Source organism: Corvus hawaiiensis, chromosome 4, assembly GCF_020740725.1.
Source record: "Corvus hawaiiensis isolate bCorHaw1 chromosome 4, bCorHaw1.pri.cur, whole genome shotgun sequence".
NCBI classification, from domain to species: domain Eukaryota; kingdom Metazoa; phylum Chordata; class Aves; order Passeriformes; family Corvidae; genus Corvus; species Corvus hawaiiensis.
In genome coordinates this window covers 20,051,403-20,074,291 of record NC_063216.1, presented here as the reverse complement: position 1 = coordinate 20,074,291, position 22,889 = coordinate 20,051,403, and the positions used below count along the sequence as shown (strand labels likewise).

Below are 22,889 nucleotides of genomic sequence, written 5' to 3'. Positions count from 1 at the left end.
GCGGGATAAACAGTAATGGCGGAGGCGGTGGCGGCGCTGGAGACAACGGCGGGCGCGGCGGGCGCGGCCCTGGGGTCACCCACGGCGGCTGCGGGAGCGGCGGCCGTCGCCTTCGACTTCGCGGCCGTGCCGCCGCCCTCCGCGGGGCCGGCGGGAGGCGGCTGGACCAAGCAGGTCACCTGCAGGTACGCGCCGGCCGCGGCGGGTGGGGGGGGGGGATGGGGAAGGGAAGCGGGCGGGCGCGGCCGCCCTTCCCTACTCTTCTTTTCCTTTCCCTTCCCTTCTTCCCGCACTGCCCCCCCCCCCCCCCTGCCCCGGGGCCTTTTCCCCCACCGCCGCCGCGCCCCCCCCCGCCCCTCCCCCCATGGTCACGTACGCGCCGCGCGCGCCCGCCCGCGGCGCGCACCGGCCCCGCCCCGCGCGCGTCCCCGGGGGCGGCGAACGGACCCGGCCCCGGGCGGGAGTGGCCCCGGGCGGGGCTACCGGCGGAGGTGGCGCGGCCGCGGCGCCGCCATCCGGGCCCGCCGGTGGGGGCGGTGCGGCCCGCGGGCTTTCTGCAGCCGCGGCCTCGTGCGAGGGTGTTCTGCGGCCTAGCGCCTGCGGCTGCCGCGCCGGGAGCGTTCCCGTCGCCTCGCAGGGAGCCCTGGGCCGCTCTGCATTGTGCGCGAACGGGCCCGGGGTGGTCGGCGCGAAGGACGCCGTGTAAAAGGAAGTCCTGCAGCCGCGTTCCGCAAAGCGCGACAAAGCAGGAAATGCAGCGTAATTTAAATGCTTGTGCGTTTCAATCGAAATTTAAAATTGGGAATTCATTCGTGATTGATATAGGGAAAACCACTCATTAAACCGGAGAACAGGAATAAGTCAGGACATGTTGCAAAATGTTCGAAGTGGCTCTGCCTGTGTCACATCGAGATTCTGTGTGCTGCGTCATTTCCTATCTGTGTTTTGCCTTAAACTATATTTCTGATAAATCTTCTCTCTGGGGTTATGCAAGCCGAACTGCGTGTTTTAAAGCTTGCCAGATGGACTATTTTTAAACCTACACTGCTGGTCGGTTGGCAAGCAGAAAGGAATTTAAAACAGTTTTGTGAACGTAGACATATATTAGTTAATATAAAAGCAAGGGGTAATCCAAGATTAACATCGAGGAGCGTCTCCTGATTTTTTAAAATGTACTTATTTAAATAAATTTTAAAAAAATTAAATTACATTTAACATGTTTCTGGGCAAATGAATTCCAAGTCACTTGGAAGCAAAAAGGAGCATCCCTTGATTAGGAAGGAAGAGGGTCTCGATCTTGATGGAGTGTTTTTTATATCTCTTCTGCTTGTTTTTTCCCCCCATTTGTTCCAGTGGCAAATTGCAGCAGCAGCATGAGGAACCGCTGCTCGGCTTTCGCAGGGAGCTCGCTCGCTGTGTCTGTTTCACGTGCCCTGCAGTGTTGAAAGCGTCCCTGTTCGCTGTTGCCCCACATTTATTTTGGCTAATGCCCAGCTAACTGCATCCCTTTGGGAAGCGCCGTTTGGCAGCGCTCTCGGGCTGCTGCTGCAGGCAGAGAGTTTCGCCTGCGAATCCCCGGGTTAATGTTTGATGCCGGTGATGAGGAAATGACCGGGAGCCGTGCTTAGCTCAGCTTTAAGTGAGGCGCAAGGTCAGTGCTCGCTCTATTTAACTTTGCCTCGTAATTTCTAGAGATCGAAAGGCTCAATTAGGCAAATTGGATTCGTGAGACAGAATAGGTATAGATGCAGGATCGATTTACCGAAGACAGTGACTGCCGTAGTACAGATGCAGTCAAGTTCACCAGTGTCCTGCAGTGCAGAGAGTCTAGGGAATAAATTTATTTGCAAACACTCAGGCCGCGTGGGAAGCTAAAGCTACTCTTTTGTAATGGTTAATGTGCTTTAATGTGAGCTTAAACAATGGGATCTTGGCCTTGGATCTAATGAACGTCTCCATTCTTTGTTCTCTTAGGCTAATCCTGCTAGTTATCCCATTGCTTGCTTTATTAATTTTTATGGGAGCATTCAAGTTAGAGGGAGAATAGCTTTACTCAGGCTTTAAAGTGAAATTAGCAATTTTGGCTTGCCCTTCTGGGAACCTGTGATAAAAGTTTTGGATTTTTAGGTTTGGTTTCGATAGGACATGTTCATATTTAAGAAGATAAGTTTTTTACTATTAAATTTTGTTTTACCTTTATAAATGAGCGGGAGGATTTAACAGTGAGAAGGAATTAAATTTCAAAACGAAGGTTTTTAGTGTAGGAGGTAGAGCAGTTTCTCTTTGAGTAATGCTGCACAATTCTTTTTGTTCGCAGGCTTTTTTAGTTGAATCATCATATGGGTGACAGTAAATGCTGCCTCAAAAACTTTTGGGAGATAGTCCCTTCAGTCTAAGGAGCTAGCATGTGATGGCTGGTGCAGAAATAACTGCTGTTTTATCGGAACTGGAAGGTTTAGAATTGGTAGCATAAGTTCTTGCTGCTCCTTTGAATGTCTGATATGATAAATAGGTTGGTTAATGAGTTTTAATACACCAGTGTGGTATCCTTGGGATGGATGATTAACATCTCAGAGTGAGAGACACAGTGACTAAGATGAAGGACTTCGATTTCTCCTACACGTACAGTTTTGCTGCTGTTACCCTTCTCCTTTTCTTGCAGCTAAAGTTTAGAAGTCTTAGGGTGAAATATAGGAAATCATGTTCCCTAAGAGATGATGAAAATAAGTTGGGTTTTTTTTTACTTTTGTGGTTTAGCAGTTTCAAGGCTTGCATTTTGTAAAAATTTATACCATTTTCATCTAGAATAAATAGCAGGGGAACAAAGCTAATTCCAAATTAGTTTAATGTTACGATCTTTTTCTTACTGATATATTTGAAATAAGAAAAAGAATGGTGGTCCTTACCAAGTTCCTCAGTCCTTCCAGTTCAGATGGCTACATGGTTTTATGGAGCAGTGCTATAGCCAACCTTTTTTTTCCAAAGGCTTGACAATGTTTGTTCTGTGCTTGTGTTTTCCAGATGTCATGCGACATTAAAAGTCATCAAGTTGACGTAAACAAATAACATTTCATTTATTTGTTTGAGAACTGAATGTAAATAAAACCCATAGTGACTAAGTGGTGTATTTTAAGAGCTGTCTATGTGTTTGTACCTTAGCTGTTTTTCCTGAAAACCTGGGTCAGGTATTTTTTTTTCTTTTCATGTGAAGAATGTGCATCAGTAAAGTAATGCCACCTTAATTCAGTGCAGCACCAGGGATGAGGTGTAGGGTACAAACCTCCTGGTAGCCTGCCTGGATTTCATGGCTGCTCTGGTCTGCATCTCCTGATAACTTCTGAAGGAGGTTATGGAGAAGGAACAAGGAGCTAAATGCTATTAAGATCAACTTTTTTTCCCCCCTTTTTCTTCAGGTTATTGACTCCAGCAGAATTTCATTAGCCAGTAATGTGGCTGAATGCCCACGAGCTGTGCTAGAGCAGTGTGCTTAGCCTCCTCTTTCCTGCTACCGTCTTCCCAGGAATTCTCGGTCTCTGTATGGCACCTGAAGAAGCTAATGAGTGCAGATGGCTGTTACCCTGAGCTTCCCTATCTGCCAGTCATGGCAGTGTCATGGGTTTAGAAGGAGGTTTGCTATTGGGTTGGGTGTAACATTCCTACTTAGCTGAACCAGTAGTTTGATAAACAAATTAACATTACCTGAAAGCAGAAACCTGAAGTAAAGAAGAGAACCCATCTGAATAAGGAAACCCATTGCAAGCTTCCTAAGCTCTAGAAGGAAGCATTGCCTATTGAGAAATACCCATGAAAATCAGGATATGCTATTTTGATCAAGGCATTCATAACTAGACACGTGTTGAACCTTTTTCAGTGATAAAATGCCAGTGCAGGCAATTATTAATTTTGTCTGGTTGTTCCATGTGTTGGTGTCACTCATGTCTTGTACAATCATGCAGTGAACTGAGCTGGGGAAATGATCTGGACTTAGACCCTGATGAGTTCTCTGGTCTGGTTCCCCAAGCAACTTAACCAAATTACACTCGTGTATTTGAGTTGGAAGGACAGAGAGCCCTGCCAGAATAAGTGCTTTTTTGGATGACAGCATCACAGAGGCTCAGCGAAAATCCAGTTATATACTTGTCTTGATCTAGTTTTATTTTTTCAGATGAAGTTACATGTGTTCTCTAACTACTTGACCAAATGCAAATTTCAGATGTCCTTCTACATGTTGCTGTAAAAGGCAGATAACTCATATTTCTCAGTTTTAAGGATGCTTTCTTCCTATAACCAGAATGAAGAGGGTGGTATCACTGTTGAGTAGGGTTAAATTGAATACTCTGCGTGTGTAAAGATGCTCTCCAAAATAAATTTCATTATCTTTTCCCAAAAATAATGCACTCTGTTTATTTTTTTACATAGCCAAAGTATGTTTTAGCCTAACACTGCAATTTGACATGTAAAGTGTTAAATTCTTTGTGACCTTAAAGTAAAAATCTTACCTCTCAGTGAGGAGGAGGGTTGTGGAGGAAGTTGGGGTGTAATCCTAAGACAAATACATTTTTTTCCCCTCCCACTCCAGCCTTCTTGTTCAAATAATGTTAAGTTTGCTGTATAGGATCGATGGCCTTTAAAAGTGATGTGTGAATTAGAGCCTGGGAGTGTTTTATGTTTATTTTTTTCCTTTTATAGCCTACTATTTCAATATAATAAATTATGACAACTTTTAGAATTGTGCAGAATCTGTATTTGCAGAGGATTTTTTAACATAAACTGGGAAGGAAGGAAAGGGATTTGGAGCTTCATTTTCCCTATCAAGCAGTGGGAGAATCTCATTTTGGGGCTTAGGTACTTAACGTAAGTCGTGTTGACCAAATAGTTTCTATCAGATGTCCTCACTTCAGGCAGGTACCTTTCTGTCAGTCACTTACTTCAGCTGTAGTGGTGTCCCAACACTTTGTTGGCTCAAGGAGCAGAGTGGCTGTGCAGGGTGGTTGGGCAGTGATCTGATCCAGATTAAAAATAACCATGGGGGCAGCAAAAGGAATGTCAGGTTCCATTGCAGCCATTTCCTGGTCTGTGTCAGCGGGTGGCTGTGAAGTTGCTGCCCCAGCACATGGGGAAGTGATGCTGTGTGGAAGTAAGCAAAGGGTGGAGACAGCATTTGTTGAAGAACAAACGTTAGATAAACTGCATTCTTTTCTTTTACCCTATTGGTGCAACTCCCACTTCTTGAAAGCAACTGAGCCAGAAATTCCAGTTATATTCTGGTTCCATTACTTCATGGGTGGTTGGGTTTGGTTTTGGTTTTGTTTTGGGTTTTTTTTTGTGTGTGTTTGGGGAGGAGGGGGATTCAGTAGGAGTTTTTTCAGTTGGTTTTGGTTTGGTTTTTTTTCTTGCTTTTGAGGTGGGTCTTTGTAGGTGGGTTATGCTGTTGGGTGGTGGGGGGGTTGTGGGTGTGACTTTTGGGGGGTTTTGTGTGGTTTTTGTTCACAGTGGAGAGTGCTGGTTGTATAGCAGGGATGGGTCTTGTTCTGTTTCTGCAACACGCTGCTCCTGGTGTGTGCTGGCATAGCTGTTTGTGCTGCCACCTGACCCCGCAGAGCCTCATCTGGGTCTTATAGTGCTTATTTTTTATGTAGGATCGCATTTCTTACCTGGTTAATATGTGTCTACAGGGTACAGACAGGGGATTTGGAGAGTGAATTTGAGTGTGAATTGCAGCCTGATGGCAAGTGTCAGCTTGTGGTCTGTAAAGCTAGTTTAGATTTTTTTTTATTCTTAGTATGTTGAACACACTGTTAGTATTGCACATGGAGGGTTATCAGCTCTTTAAACACTCAGCCTCAGGTTTTAATATTTCCTTAAAACTGGATTGCAGGGGTAGCTCTGCTTATGTCACTTGGTGCGTTGTTCACTGGCTTTATCTGACTTCTTAAAAGTACAGTAGACTAAGTAGCTCTGTAGGAGTGCGTGCAGTTCAACATCTTAGCACCTTTCCTGGCCAGGAATATCAACTTGAATGTACTGCTTTGTGAAGAGTTGTCCTAATCTTAGTTGTGGCTGCTGAAAGATGATCCCTGTGTCTCTTGTGCTGGCTGTGAGGCTGCACTCAGCTGATTGGAGGGCCTGGTTCTGCTGACTGCGCAAAGTGCTGGAAGTGTGCAACAGGAGGAGGGCAGGACTGCCCCATTCAGCAGCAGCGTGGGCTTAGATGGGTATAATCTGCTTCTCAGCCTTCCCTCAAGTGGTGTTTTGTATGAGACCTAAATCCTCACAAGTTTTCTTGTTTACTAGGTCTTCATATTTCCAGTGAGTTCAGAGTTTGCAACTTGGTACCTGGGGGCAGTGTGGCTTCTTTCTAAACTGAAGTGTTGGTAAACATTTATGGATTCAGTTTTTACACAGGACTTTTTCCCCCTTTTTTCTTGGCTAATACTTTTATGTGGATTGGGAAAGGTGTACCTGAACTTTTACTTTCAGTTGTGGTTTTGATGTGAATGTACTGAATCTGAACAATTATGGTGCATTAAATTCCAAGAAGCTTGTTCTTCTAGGTTAAAAATTTTAAAAAAATTGAAAACTACTCTTCAGTTTTCTTGAATAACTGAATTGAAGATGCTAAACTAAACATGTGCTATTTGACATACAAAAATTGATCAAACTGTCCTCAGAAGCTTTGAAACTGTCCACGTTTTTCAAGACAAGCAGGACAGTGTTGAAGCAGGGTGCTTTGATTATTGATTTGGCTCCTATTGCAGAACTAATGTGTGTGTTTTGTCAGATGTAATTATCCATCATAAACATGTTTTGCATTCTTGGAGAGGAAATCACATTTGATTGAATTATTTATGAATCCAGAATATATTTAAAATCTTGGGCGATTTAGGGTGTGTCTGGGTTTGATTCTTGTATTCACTGGAGAGTTTCTGTAAGGTTTTTTCTTGTGTCAGAACTTAGGGCCTACAAGTAAAACTTAGTGCCCATCTACTTGGTCCAAGACTCTTTCCTCTTCGTGTCCTAGCCCAGGAGAACTTTGCTTTACAAGTTTGGTTTTTTTCCGCCAGGCTTTTGTAAGAGCAAGTCCCTAAATGTGCAGCACAGTTCATTGGAGTAGCTGAGGCTTCATCTTTCCTCAGATGTTCTTATTTTTATGGTTATACTGGGGCAGGGTCCCATGAGTCTTTAGTGCTGTTCTTAATGCAGCATACCTTGATTTATAGAATAACAGGATCATCCACATACTTTGTTTACAATTTCAGTGCTTCTCCTTAAGCCACCATTTTCTTCTCTTACAGGTACTTCATGCATGGAGTCTGCAAGGAAGGAGACAACTGCCGCTACTCCCATGACCTCTCCACCAGTCAGTCTGCCATGGTGTGCAGGTATTACCAGCGAGGATGCTGTGCTTATGGAGATCATTGCAGGTAAAGAAATGCCCCAGGCCATCCTGCAGGAGTCGTTTCACTGTATTTCTGAGTAAAGAGCTCAGGGAAAAACAGTAAATCTTAGTGTTTTCCTCTTTTGTTGACACTTCAGAAATTTATAAGAATAGCTTTTCACAGACTGTCTTCTCTTGGTAAATACCAGTGTTTGCTATGCAAATAAATGGTTAATAAATAAATTGGTTAATAAATAGACTGGTTTTCATAAAAGTGATAGTTGTCAGGGCATGGAGTTTTATTTTTCATTAATAACATGAGTTGATTAACTGAAATCTGAGACTACATTCAGACTAGCTGAATAGATGAAACTGAGTTACACTATTCAAGTGATCATAATAGCCTGAACAGGTAGGAATTTATTTATTTTCCTGGTGTTGTCTCTTGAGGAATTGGTACTCTGACACTGGAACTACCATTTTGGAAAAATAACTGGAGTTTGTCATGTAAGTTCTAAAATGTTGCCCATACAAAATAGCTTTACTTTATGAAAACATATTATGAATTAATCTATACCCCTGAAATTATAATTAAAAAATTGTGAGGAAAGAAAACACATACTTTCCTGGTGGAGCAAAGCTTTACAAGGGCTTGGGAATGTTTGTATCATCATACATTCATTTTATTAAAACTTGTCAGAAGTTTTAACATTCTGTCTTACTGCAGGTCTAATTTATGATTAAACATTTGCATCATGATTTTATATGGGAATTCATAGTTGGCTTTGCTTTCATTTTAATGAAGGATTGCTATGTGTAAGAAAGATAACAAAGAAAACCTCTCTGTAGTCTTGTATTTGCTAGTGTTGTTTTTTTGGTCACGTAGTTCAGTGGTCTTCAAACTTCAGATCATGCACCCCATCAGCTCAAGGTTTTTGAGCTCCCACCAACATGCATATTTATTTATAGTTTACATATATATATATATATATATATCTACATCTACTACTGTACTAATGTTATATACATTATAAAACATTATTAAAAAATCAGAATTTTAAGAAGGGTGTATTAAAGGTGAAATGAAAAATATTTAATAAGAATTTTATGAATAGTTCAAAACTATCTTTACTGTCACTAAAAGCCTTCTTAATATTTTTTTTACTGACAGTAATGTTGATTCAGTGGCCTTCCTTATTTTTTTTAAAATCTCAGTGTAACATTTTGTTAAACAGTTATTTGAAGGTCTCATTCTAAGTTCAGTTTATTTCAGTCCTTGGTTTTAATGATGGTAGTAGCTGAAAAAGATCTTTCACAAAGCTGTGCAGATCCAAAAGGAAGTGTATTGTTGGCTGCATGTACTAATGTGTGATAAATTTAGCTAGTAAGTTTCCACCTTCCCTGATGTCAATCAGCTGCTAGGGCAGATTAACTGGAAGGTGTTGCATTTTTATATTTTTAGCAAATGGGTTCAAAATACACTGGAATTCTGAATTTGAAAGATTTTTAAACATGTTAGAGAAATCACTTTCCAAGTTTTTAAAGTGTACAAGATATGAAAGGTTTTTCGTAGTTGACGCATTTGGGTAGTTTTTGGCAATAAAATCATATAATGGTGGAAATACTTAATTTTCTAAATGTTGTCTCCATACCACAAATTTCCTTCAAAAAAGCAGTTTTCTGTTCATAGAACGACTTTATCTTGGAGGGACAGTTTGAATGTGGTTGAGTTTGGTTCATTTGGATTTGTTGGGGTTTTTTTTAATATCTGCTTAGCAGCATACTGCTGGCAGTGACTTTTCATCACAGAAAAGGGCAGCACATTTGGACCACTTGTCTTTGTGAAATAAATGTGCATAACTCATTTGTGATGCTTTTTAAGTGCTTTACCATGAGATAATCAGCAAACCTCTGTGTGGTACAGAAGATTTTCCTGGTGGCTCTCCATCTTATAACTGGGGTAAACATTTGACTGATTAAAAGTCTATATTGATGACATTCTCTTGGGTGCTTCTGGATCCATCTTTGCTACAGTATCTTGCCTATGAGTGATGCAGTGATGATTTTCTGGTGGTGTGCTATCCTTGTAACCTTACCCTGGAATCTCTTTTTGTGATCAGAGCAGCTGCTCCTTCAGTGATTTTCCTAGCACAGTTTTTCCATAAAGCATTGTTTTTATTCAAGTAGTTGTCTACTGTTGAGAATATATCTCCTCCAGTGAATCTTTTTGTCTTTATTAAAGAAGCAATTTGTTGAGAATGTTTCTCTTCTGGTGCATATTTTCCTTGGTGTCTCACAAAAAGTAGTTCAGCATTGAAACATAATCTAGCAAGTATCATAAGCTGAGACATGTGAAAAACATCTGTACTTTTCCTTCTGCCATACAGCAAACTTCCCACACTGCAAAATTTGTTCTACTACTTGTTTTTTCAAATCTCTAGCAATGTTTTCTGTGTTTCCCAACAGTATTTGCTGACAAAGGAATGTGTTTTACTTTGTCACCATATTGTTTTCCATGAGTTACTCAGTCATTTTTACCACAGCAGGAAGAAAAAGTTGACCAGTGGCATATGGTTTTTTGTCTTTCATTGTTATGTAACAAGCCTCAAAAGAGGCTTCTAAACTCTTATTGTGAAGTTCTGCAAAGTACTGGATTGAATGTTACATGATTTGAAACATCTTGGAAAAAATTGTGGAGGTTTGTCTTTGTGTTCTGGATGTTTTGATTTTCAATGTCTTGCTAGTGGAGATGGCTTCCTACTTTCAGTAGCTAATATCTCAAGGTATAGTATACACTGAGGGCATGGTTCTTCATTAATAGTAGTGGATGTAAATCCATATTTCAGATTGCCTTCTTGGTAATCTTGATTTATTCTGTGGTTCCCCTCCCCCTGAGTTCAAGATCTGATTAGGTTGGCATTGTTTTACTTTGGAGTGTGACTGATGAGGAGCTTGTAGTAGGCGTAGAAATGTTAGCTCTGACATTTTCTTGTTGGCTTTTGCTCACATTATCAGTGTTGTCACCAGCCCACAGTTGCAGGCATCTTTTCAAGCCACTTGTTCACTTTGTCAGGGTTAGTTTAGGTGCAACAAGATCAGATAATCTGTTGATTCATTAAGTGGGTACAAGCAAACTGCAATATGTCACAATATGCTGAAAGTGAGCAGACAAGGGGGGTGCCACTGTCGACCCACTGGGTGATGGAACACCTGCTCCTTCAGGGCACCTCACGCGTACCACACATGGGCACTCTGGCGTATGGACTGTGAGGACACTGCCATCAACATGGATCATAATAATAATAATAATTTATTGTATTTTTTAAGGGGAAGAAACCCACTAAGTTGTAGTATTTTCTTCCTGCACCCCAGTGGGTTGCCTTGGGCACCTCGTATGGTGGACACACATCTGAGGCCACAGATGTACAGATCTGAAGGCTTGAATTTTAAATTCGTGCTTCATAGGATTAGGATTTCCAAGCTGACATTTGGTTGGGACCACCTCTTTAATATGCAAGAGCTGGGACACTTCATTGTTTCTAATCTGACACAAGCTAAATGAATCACAGTCACATCAAACTTCTGTATGATCTCAAAAAATTACCTCCCGTTGTCCTTGAAATTAGTCAGCAAATATCTAAGTCTACAACAGTATATTTGTAATTTATTTTTCCCATGTAGCCCCCTAGTTGCTGGAAGACAGATTTTTGAGGGAAATGGTGCCTTCCTGCTTACTGTGGGTGGTAGGGCTCAAAGTGTTCTGATTATCATATTCCACAATGAGCTGAAAGAGGCATTAGAAATAAGTGCTCAAATTCAGTGTAAGATCTGCATGAGGCAAGATGCTTAGACACAGGAAAAGAGTCATTTATATTGGTGGGGATCTCTGAATCTGTGCCAGCAGAGGCCAGGTTGCCCAAGGCATTGTCCTGTCAAGTTCTGAATATCTGCAACCATGAAGACTATGCACCCATTCTAGTGTTTAACTACTCTTACAGCAATTTTTTTTCCTGATATCCATACCTGTAACTTCCCATTTTGGACTGATGTCTACTGACTGTCAGCCTATCACTGCCCCTCTTCGAAGACTCTGGCTGATCTTTCCTGTGGCTTCCCATGAGATAGTTGGAGACAGCAGTGTCTGTCCTTAGTCTTCTCTTTATAAAGCTGAACAAATTCATTTTTCTCATTCAGTAATACTGTACATGTGCAATAGGTACCTGACCACTTTGGGACATATTTGAAGCTTGTTCTGTGTAAGTTAAGTAAGAATTGTGTACACTGCTCTTTTTTTCTCCAAAATTTCAGAATACCTTGTGTTTCTTTGAGCAGTGCTGACATATTGCACAAGTGGAAGCATATCTCTATAAGGGGTCATCAGTGTCTTTCTCTTCCAAGCCATTCTGGATCCTCCTTGCACACAGCATGTTTACATCTTCCTTAGTTTATTTTCAGTACATGGGGCTGCTGTCTGGAGGTATTTTCTTGTGGAAAGTTGACACAATGTGTTTTTAACTTTTCAGGTATGAACATACCAAGCCTCTAATACAAGAAGAAGTGGCTGATGTGAATCCAGAGGTGGAAATCTATCCATCAGTGTCCTCAGACTTTGCATCGCTCCCTGAAACAGTTGAAGAATTTATTGCTGAGGTAGAAGATGAAAATACGGATCTGGCAGCAGCAGGAGTCGGGGCTGAAGACTGGGTGAATGCAGTGGAGTTTGTCCCTGGGCAGCCGTACTGTGGACGTGGTAAGCTGATCATGGGAAAACAGTGAATTCCCATCACGGCTCAACAGTTTCTGTGTAGTGCATTTATTTTCAGGCTTTTGAGTACAGCTGTTCATATTTATTGATCAGTTCAAGTGAGCTTAGGTTTTCCAACATGAGTAGTCGGACTGACTGTTCCATTCTGAAACCAGATAGATGTATTTCATTACACTCCCTGCATGACTGGCTTTCTCTTGCTATGTTTCAGAATGACTTGAGAATCTCCTTAGAGGTTTAGTTTGCCTATGGGATGGGAGACGAAATTACTGGTCATGCAATTAATATTGCTACTCTGGAGAGATAATCTGCTGCCTTTGTGTTTTGGGGTTGGGTGATTTGGTTTGGGGTGGTTTTGCAGTCTTGTAGAGGTTTTTCAGTGGAGATACAGGTTCCTGTAGAAGGAATTGAAGCCTAATGCTTACTTTTATGAATCCTGTGGCCAGAGGCTGAAAATGATTTATTCTAGTTACCTTTCTGGAACTCAGCTTTCTAATACTGTGACATAACGAGCTATTTCTAATAGCTCATTATGAGAATGAGACTGAAGAAGCTCATTGAATGGGACCAGACTGTTTGAGTAGCATATTTGTCATCTGTTTTTCCTGCCGAAGGATAAGAGAGTCTTAAAATTTAAGTGAAAAGTAGGCTGAAGGTGTTCACTTTACCATAATTTCTAATATTTGTCTCTCTAAGGCCATGAGTACTTACATAATTGTTTGAATTGAAAATGGACACCTTGCATCCAGAAGAGTTTGAAGCAGTCAGAGTGCTCAGATTGTACTACTTTGTCTCCACAGCACTGCTCAGATTCTCAGGTTTGAAAAGAGAATGACCTCAGTGTTACAGGGTGCTGCTTGGAGCCTCCTGCCTTCCAATTTGAGGAGGGTGAAGAGAAATGGTCTAGTGTTGTTGAGAAGTTTGATGATGGAATTGTATAATAGATCTGTGACTGGAGTATATCCCAAAGGAATGAAAACTTGACCACTACCTGTTAATGTGCCACCTTACTGTCATAAAAGATACCGCTTCTGTGCTTGTTGAGACAAAGGATTTTTGAAAATATTTTAATCAGAATATATTAGTTTAGATTGGAAGGAACCTCTGGACTTGATCGAGTTAATTTCCTGCTTAAAGGTTGCCAGGGCCTTTGTTCAGCTGAATCTCTATCCTCAGAGATGTTCAAAGGGCCATAACCTCTGGGTATCCTTTGCAGTGTTTGACTTCTTTCACAAAGAAAGCCTGTTTCCTAGTATGTAATTGGATTTTTCCCTGCCTCAGCTTGCCGTCTGTCTCTTGTCATGTGCACATCTGAGAAGAGTCAGTCTCTTTTCTTGGGCTTCAGCCACATTAATGACTGGCTGGCCCTCCACTGGAATCAGTTCATTGCTAGTTTGAACAGCCAGAGATCTTTTAAATACACACAGTCCTTACAGAAGAGCTGGTGCTTCTTCCTGAAGTCTAGGTAATTCATTATACTGTTAACTTAGTTACTAAAGCAGTTCCTTTTTCTAGGGGTTAGGCTTATTTTTCATGCAAGCTTGTGCCAGATTAGGTTAAATAATGTTCTCTTGTGTGAAACTTGTTGCAAATCTCTGTTTTACAGCCTTTGAAACTTGATGTATTTTAATGTACAAGCATACTGATCTGTTTCTGTTCTGAACAGTGCTACATGAAGCTAATTCCCATGGTGACTTTAAAAAACACTTTACTTTTCGTAAGCAGCTGTCTTTGTTAAGCTACAGAAATAAAAATGTGTGCAGTGTGTTCTAGTGTATGCCTTAAAGCAGATTATTCTTGTCACATCGCTGGAGAAATGCACAGATACTTGGAAACTTCAAAATTAAACTTATTTCTCAAGGTTGCCTAGAAGCCTGTGTGTTTAAAATTGTCATACAAATGATAAAGATTCAAGGTTGCCAATCTAACTGTACATAGCTTGGACTATAATGCTCACCTTTTACCATGATTCTCTGATTTGGGACTAAACCTGGTATCTTGAAGATGACTTCAGGACCTAGCATAGAAAATAGTGATGGTTCTTCAGGTATGAAGAAATGGAAATATGACACATTTCCATACTTTTTCTGCAGCTATTGCTGCTCAATGTTCTGCAGTAATTGAGGAAGAGTAGAAAGGCAGAAATACAAGAAACACTCAACTGGGTGTCTGCTTGCTGTTAATAAAAGATTAATGTGTTTGATGCTACAAAGTGTGTCCTAAAGTGCAAGCAGGTGGTGTGTGAATCAAAGGTAACAAACCAGTTTTTCCACGAGCATGAATTTAACCCTGTTGACTGGGAAATGGGCAGTGAGAAGGTGGGGATTGAGTCCACCTGCTGGTGAGCAGAGATTTGGAAAACAGCAAACAGAATCCTAGAGAACAAATGCTACTCTGAGGGATGTTGGATTGGTAACTGCTGAGACCAGGAAGCTTTCTGACTTTTTCTAATTGTGCTTTCAGAGAGGAAGTGAAACAGTAACTGATACAGTGCAGTGCATACAGAGGATATACACACTGTTCTAGCTTCACACTAAAAGAGTTTCTTCTGAATATCTAATCTATACCCACCCTCTTTCAGATTGAATTTTAGTTTGAAACTGTTACTCTTGTGGTATTACTACATGCCTTTGTAAAAAGTCTCTCTTCATCTTTCTTTTAGGCCCCCTTCAGGTCCTGGAAGGCTGCAGTAAGGTCACCCCGGAGCCTTCTCTTCTCCAGGCCGAAGAGCCCCAACTCTCTGAGCCTTTCCTCATAGGGGAGGTGTTCGATCCCTCTAACCATCTTCATGGCCCTCAACTAGGTAAAAAAAAATCTGTGACAACATTAACTCGAGCAAACACTGGCAAATGCAACGGTTGAGGGAATAGAAACTGAATGGTAGTTGTGATTTTTGTTATGTCTTTTGGAAGTGGAGACCATGGATTTCAAATGGGAGGGCAAGTGGGATTTCAATAAGTAAGTACATATTTTCATGTTACGCTGAGCTACTCAGAAGAGTATGTAGAGCCTAGTGTATGGTTTCTTGTTACTTTTCTTGGTGCTGGTTCACTGGAACTTGTTGGGAGGAAGAGGTAATGAACTTACTTTGTTTGAGAATCTCTGACTGAAAATGAGTGAGCAGGTTGCCAGGTGCCCTGTTACTTAGTTACTCACTTGCTTTGAAAAGTATGTTTCTAACAAACATTGCTCCAAGATCAGCCTGAGTGACCCCTACAATTAGAGGTAGTTCAAGCAGCAGACTTGATCTTATCTTTGAGAGCTAATACTTTTCTGCACTAATCTTCGATACTTGCATGTTCCTCAAAACTTAAGTCACAGGGAGCTGCATTGCTTTTTCTTTGTCCTAAAACTAACAGACTGATACATGCCTACTGTTATGTCCTTGCTCCATGGGGATGAAAACTGTGCGAGTGTGCAGCCTCTGATTAATTTTGAGAAGGAGTCTGTCCTTCAGTTTAGCTGATCCAAGTATGCCTTTGGTAGTTTTTGCTTGTTTCTCCAAATCTAGTGCTTGAAGGGCTTCTGAAAGTTACACCTTCTTATAGCATCGATGACTTGTTACTCTTGTAACAGCTTCTGGTTGTGTAAATGAACTCCAGCTGTTGTTCTGCCTGGTGTTTACTCTGAATATAGTAATACTTTGTGTTTATTACATCTTCAGTTTCACACTGGCTGCTTTTGTCTTGTAATTCAGTAATCATCCTACTTCTGTAACAATCTCAAAAGGCTGATTTGTGGTGAGGCAGGCAAGCATGTGTTTGAGGTACAGGGAGGAAGTGTTCAGCTGTCTAAAGGGCAAAAAGATACAGATTTCAGTTCAGATTAGAATTAGGTAAGGGAATTTACTTAGGATTTTGCAAAACTGTTGGCTAGCTTAGAATGCAGTGAAAATAGCCTGAATTTCAGTTTCTTAGGTTCATGTGTCTGGTTAATTGACCAGATAGATACCTGTTTAGGACAGGCATTTTGACAAATAAGTAGAATGGAGTTAGTTTGAGAGGCGTGGACACCACTTTTCTGTCAATCCTAGAGATGCGTGGGAGTCCAGAAATGAAAGTTTGTTCAGTGTTCGGGCTAAACAAGAGTGTGCTCATTAGCTTGCACATAAACTACTGATGTGGTGTTGCCATACTAGCATTTTGTTATGCTGGATACACCTTTATTACTTCAGCTGTGTAATTTCTGGGAAAAACCTGTTAACTTTAGCTGATGTGAAAATTTTAGCTGAAGTGAAATTGATTCAGTGAGAATCAATTGAAAGCAGTGAGAGATTTGTAGCCTTATTTAATGGTTGCTGAACCAGAGTCTGTCTAACAGTGTATTTAAGCTGCTGAGGACTAGTGCGATTTTTCTAGTGTGGAGGTAGCCTGTAAATGGATCTTCCCTGACCACTAAAACTTTGATAGCTTTAATCTTGTCTGGGTTGAAGGATGAAGAAACTGGTCTTGAAATTTCTTGAGTGGGGACAATAATTTGGTTCAGGTTGAGGGTATGTGAACTTGAACTGAAATGAAGCTAAGTAGTTTCTATTATTCCGTTTGGGTAACCTGAGTGTTCTTACTCCCGGTGCTCAGAATCTGAATGTGCTGCCTACTGTTCTTAATTCTGTTCCTAGCTGCTCCTTTCTGTGCTGAAGCACCCTTGCAGGAAATGGTGATTGAAGAAGAATACGAGAAGCAGCAGGCAGATGTGGAGATGAAGAAGGAGCTGTGCCCCTACGCTGCATTAGGAGAATGTCGTTATGGAGAAAACTGCGTGTACATCCATGGGGATGTGTGTGATATGTGTGGCCTGCAGGTCTTGCATCCCATTGATGCTGCACAGCGATCTCAGCACATAAAGGTAAGCAAACAACTGTCTGGTGTTTAACAGCTGTAAGTTATTGCTTCCTAGCTCCCCTCAATCACTTGTTACTAATTCCCTTTCATTTGAAGGTGTGTGCAGGTCAGGCAGTGAATGACACTCTTGGTTGTAAACTAGACTGTTTCCTGCCAGGGCCATACTCAAAAGCAGCTGGATTTCCTTATCTGTGTTGGGAGAGCAGTCTGCTTAAAGATACTGAAGCTTTGTTCTTTGCCTAGTAAAAGTGGATGGTCTTTTAGATTGCCTTTTCATGTTTAAAAGCAGTGTCTGAAGGAAGGAATTCGAACTCTGAATTGATTGTTCCCCATTACTTGAGCAAATTTTGAGGATAAAGATTTTTTTCAGCTTAATCACACTATTTCAATATGCAAAACAGCAAACTGAGTTTAAAAACCTGCTTAGACCTCACCAGGTGACCAGTTGTCTCTGTAGTTGTTTTCTTTGTGTCTCCTTTTCAGTCTTGCATTGAAGCTCACGAGAAGGACATGGAGCTTTCCTTTGCCGTCCAGCGTAGTAAAGACATGGTGTGCGGGATCTGCATGGAGGTGGTGTATGAGAAGGCAAATCCTAGTGAGCGCCGCTTTGGGATCCTCTCCAACTGCAGCCACACTTACTGTCTCAAGTGCATCCGCAAGTGGAGGAGTGCTAAACAGTTTGAGAGCAAGATTATAAAGTGAGGCACTTTCCCATTTCCATTGTGCTTTGTTACTGTGGAAGAACTTAGTAACTTTTGACAACTTGCAACAGACTTCCAGATGCAGACTGCACAGAGACTGCATTTAATGCATACTAACTTTTAGTTTAGGAGTGAAATAATTGTTAGGGATAACATTTACACTCTGATTTGGTTAATAAGGGTTAAGTTTGCTAAACGCAATGGTAGTAAATAACTGTTGTTTATTTAGTAGCATGTTGTCCAGTTGTTACTGTTTATGTCTTGGACACCCAGGCAGGAATCTGGAAACAGATTAACCAGTTCAGAATGTATTAAGAATGCTTAATTCATTTCTGCCTTAGAGCATTATTCAGTTGGCAAAACATTTCTCCATTTAAGCCTGTTCTAGAAAATACAGAGTTCCAATCAAATAAATATAGGAATAATACCAAAATAAATTTATTTAATTCTAAAGAAAAAGGAGTCTGTGTGAAGTGTTTTTTCAAGCTTTTCTGAGCCAAGCTGACCAGCTGCCATTGCCATTGAGTTCTTGAAGAACAGTTTAGGTTATCTTCATGTATAAGAGAGTCTAGAGTATATGAGTACAGTACCTCTTTAAGGATGGATATTTGCCATGACTTATTATATAGGAGAGAGAGCGCCCTGTAATGTGGAATTTTGCAGCACAGTCTGTTCATTTCCCAGGTCCTGCCCAGAATGCCGGATCACATCTAACTTTGTCATTCCAAGTGAGTACTGGGTGGAGGAGAAGGAAGAGAAGCAGAAACTCATTCAGAAATACAAGGAGGCAATGAGGTATGACCAATGCAGCCTTTTATCAAACTGAGACTGCAGAGATAGACACACATGGAGAAGAAGGGTGTTGATGTAAAGTCCCTTGTCACACCTCCTTTCCACCACCGTGTGAAATGCGTCTTTACCTATCTGCCCACAGATGCATGCACACAGTCCCAAAGGTATTCCTGTGTTCTTTCACCCCAGTCTGTCCCTTCTCTACACAAAACACTGGTGGTGTAGCCATAAGACAGTCCTAGCTCATGCACTGCACACCACTGGTGTCCCTCTGCATGCATCAGTCCACACATAGTGTAATAAATAATTTCTGCATGTAGGTCTTTTACTCACAAAATACCACATGCTCCTGGTACCTGAGATCCTTGTGGGCTGCAGGTAAATGCAATTCTGGAATCTGATTGGGCTCTGCTGTCAGTAAGGCTTGCGATATTTTCCTTTCCAGCAACAAGCCGTGCAGGTATTTTGATGAAGGCCGTGGGAGCTGTCCATTTGGAGGGAACTGTTTTTACAAGCATGAATATCCTGATGGCCGCCAAGAGGAGCCACAAAGACCCAAAGTAGGAACCTCAAGTAGATACCGGGTCAGTGCTGCTGTTTAATTGCCCTTTCCATAGAGAGAGAGCAGAAGAGGGGTGTACATTATGTCCTCTGCCTTGAGAAGAGGATAGGGAAATATTGACTCTTCTTTTTTCCACTTCTAATAGACCTCTGTAATGGTGAATTTGAAGGAAGCAGTGCTCTAAAGTTTGTGAATGCTGGAGGCCAAGATGGAAAGACTAAATTTTAAAAACTTTCCTACAACATACTTGAAGTAGAAATGTTGGGTAGCATTAATAAGGGTGTGTAAGGGTAAATTCTGCTGGAGGTCAGTATCTCCCTGAAAGAGAAATGTGATTTCTTGCATGTCAGAAAGTACTCCAGGGGCACTGTCAGCCTCTGGAAAGGCTCCTGCTTTGTACCAGTTGGTTACCTGGGGAAATCCTTGTGTTCCATTTGCAGGCCCAGCGGAGGAATCGGTTCTGGGAGTTCATCGAGGAGCGAGAGAATGGTGATCCCTTTGAAACCGACGAGGATGAGGTGGTGACCTTTGAGCTCGGTGAGATGTTGCTTATGCTGTTGGCAGCCGGAGGTGATGATGAGCTAACGGATTCCGAGGATGAGTGGGACTTATTTCATGATGAGCTGGAAGATTATTATGATTTGGATCTATAGCACCTGTCAGTGGAGTGTGGACTGTTGTCTTGGCTTCAGGCAGTAGCTATTACCTGTGGTGTTGTGGCAGTGCCTGTGTTTCTCCTAGGCAGGCCGATCAATTCCAGGTGCTGTTGTAATAACTTTTACCCAGGGTCTGTCTCTTCCCCTCCCCTCCTCTCCCACCCCAGGAGTGTTGTTTTTCCTCTGTTTAAACAAATAACAAGAAATAAATCTTTAAAATGTTAGTTTTTGTAAAAATAAATTTAACTGTCAAACAGTTAGCTTAGGTTTGTTGCTTCATCTGTGTACCCAACAGAGTTCACCCAGTTCCAGGGTTAAAGTGTTTACAGGACTTCCACACTCATTTTGAAGAGCCCAGATACAAAAATGAGCAGTGGCCATGCAGTGGGGATGTAAATTGGCTGATGGCCTTTATTCTGTCTTTGTACCAATATTTCTGATTTCAGGCCAGATAAAAATATTCTTTCTGGAATCAGCTCCGTTCCAGCCCCCTCATGTACACGTCTTCATTTGTGACTTTTGGTCTCTGTTTACTTGCACATTACTATTACTACTGTGTAACCAGAACCAGGTGTGAACGTTCTGGATTTTTACTGTGTTTAGCATGAAAGGAAAATGTCTTTGTGAAAGGAGAACTCTCTATGTGTATATACAGATAAATGTAGAGTTGGACCTCAAGGATGGGGAGACTCTGTGTAAGTTAAAAATAACAAAACCATCTTTCGTCCCCTCTTGGTGCATGAAGTCTAGCCTCCAGTTGGACATGAAACTGGTCTAGTGGTCTCAGCCCAGACTGGGAAACGATCCTGACTATCGCTTAACTTGATAGATGGCACTCCCTTAATACACCAGCTCTCTTTCATGTGTATGATTAGGGTTGTCCAGGAGCAGAAATCCGGTTAGCCAAGGTGGGGTCAGAGGAACACCAGAGAGGACCCTTTAGCTTTATCGCTCTGTAAGTTTTAGAACTTCATGTAAACACTTAAGCCGTGAGCTTTGCTAGAAACTCGCTGTGCCTCCCAGCTGCTTTGGGGTACCTGTGCCTCTCTGCAGCTGAGATGGGCAGGTTGCCTGGTAAAGCTGTTCAGTTTATGTGAGTTACTGCTTACAAAGGCAGTCGTGCAGTTTCTGGCTGTAATTTGCATTGAGAAATTACTTTGCCACCAAAGCCCCAGCACAGGAATTTTAACCTTGCATTACATTATTGCTGTTTTTTATTGACTTGTGGATGCCCCGTGATCTGTTCTCCTGCTGCTCTTGTCCCCTAGACTGCCTCTCCTTTCACTTTTAAATGGAATGAGAAATTGTTCTGAGGTCTATAATGTATTGTTTTGCAGCTGCCTTTTGTAAGAAGCACTTTTCCCAAATAAAAAAAGTTAAAAAAAATTAAACAAGAAGTCAGTCTGTTCTTTTAAGTTTGAAGTGTCTGGTTTTTAACTTACTTTTGTGTGTATTTCTGTAAATACCAAGACATTTATGTCACTTATTCTTAACTCCTGCAGAGCCATGTTATGCTTAATACAGGATTCTAGCATTGTTAGAGCCTTTCCAGCAAAGAGCCTGTAACGCAAGGGACACATTCTGAACAGACAGCTGAGACAGCTGATATATTGAAGGAATATCTGGGGCCATTAGTAAGAACAGACATGTCTTGCTTTCTCAGAAGTAAGTTCTACACTATTGTGTTCATTCTGTTTGCACTGAACAAAGCCAGCTGCAGGATATACCCTTATCCATAGTTTTGTATCATAATGCTGTTTGGACAGCAAATCCAAGCACTGCTACAGGCAACTTCCTGAGGCTCCACGTGCTTGAAGTCTGTGTGTGTTCAGATAGAAGCATTTTTCTGCAGAAATACACGAAGGTGGAATTAAACTGCTGGAAGCATACTCAGATGCTGGGGGATATGATTAAAAAAAGTTTAAGTGAGCAGAGTAAAAGCCTTGCTGCCCTACATTGTGAACATTAGTTTTTACATCCTATTGGAAAGTTTGATTCAAATGTGAGTTTGTAACAAAGCTGTGTTCTGATGGAAAAAGATAATGAACTTACCAGCTAGAGCACACATGTGAGCTTGCTTTCCTAAGGGGTCAGGAGGGTATGCTTTACTCTCTGCCTGGCTGTACATGTGGCACTGTGGTGGCTGCTGCTCCCGAAGCTTCTTCCTGTACGTGTTAGAGAGGAGGCTGAGAATACCCAGATGAGTGATTTGCTTTGGTGGAGGCTGGTGGGTGGAGCTGCACGGCCACTGATGTGTTCATGTGCATCATGACGAGTAGTTCCTCTTGCTTTGAACTGTGCTGTGGTTCCTGTTGTGCAGGTTCAGGAACTGCCTGTATTTGTCCCCAAGCCAGTACTGCTGGGTGCTACTTCCCGTCTGAACTGTGCTCTGGGAGGCTTGTTTCTCAGCTGCCTGGAGCATTGTGATTCCCACCCCCACCAACCCCAGACTGGGACAGCTGAAAACAGTAGGGCCTCTGAAATAAGTATGTTAGTAGGCTGCTTTTCTTCTGTGAGAACAGGAATAAATTCAGCAGAATTAAGACAAGCTTATAATGTAAGAAGATTGAGGGTGACAACTTGGCTGTGCTATATTCTCTTCAAGGAAATACTTAAAGTACAGAAACTGAAGAGGCCAAAGAGAGTACTGTCAAGATGAAAAAGGTATAAAGTCTCCATAAACTTGCACCAGCAGAATCTTAATTTCACATCAAAAATCTTAAGAAAAAGATGGATGCTCTCACTTCAGGTGCCTTGACTTTACTCCCTAGGCCAGAATATATACATTTAGTTTGATACAGACCTTTTCCTCTTGTGGGAAGTGCAGAGTGAGTGTGCTACCTGTTCTCCCTGCTCTGAACGTGATCATACAAGGTAAGAGCACTTGTTAAAACTTCTGCTGCTTTAGTTCAAATGGTGGTAGCACAGCTGGCCTTGGTGGCCCAAGGTGGATTGTAATCTTTGAGGAAATGCTTCAAAGGCGCATTTAATGAAATATTAAGTAAATTTCCTGCTACTGCAGGTACAGAGGAGCTTTCTGTTTGGAGGGTACCATGAGCTATGGGGTGTCTCATGTTTGGAACAAAACTTGTGTAGATGAAATTATTAATGCTGCAGCAACTTAAAATGAGGGAATCCACATGTAATCCTTTAGGATTGAGATACAATACAGGGCTGCGCTGCAGGGATCAAGG

At 41.7% G+C, this 22,889-nt stretch overlaps 1 protein-coding gene across 2 annotated transcripts; it reads left to right on the top strand.

The window, feature by feature from the left end:
* Window positions 1–21,086, top strand: MKRN1 (makorin ring finger protein 1). Of its 2 annotated transcripts, none has more exons than XM_048300620.1 (9): window positions 1–185; window positions 7,296–7,424; window positions 11,902–12,128; window positions 14,806–14,946; window positions 16,762–16,988; window positions 17,468–17,682; window positions 18,370–18,480; window positions 18,923–19,037; window positions 19,480–21,086. In XM_048300620.1, exons 1-9 carry the CDS (start codon window positions 16–18, stop codon window positions 19,690–19,692), a joined length of 1,548 nt encoding a protein of 515 aa, XP_048156577.1. In that variant the 5' UTR covers window positions 1–15; the 3' UTR covers window positions 19,693–21,086. The 2 variants fall into 2 exon arrangements, with proteins under 2 accessions (XP_048156577.1, XP_048156576.1); XM_048300619.1 differs by having other exon boundaries at window positions 18,923–19,061.
* Window positions 21,087–22,889: the final 1,803 nt, after the last annotated feature.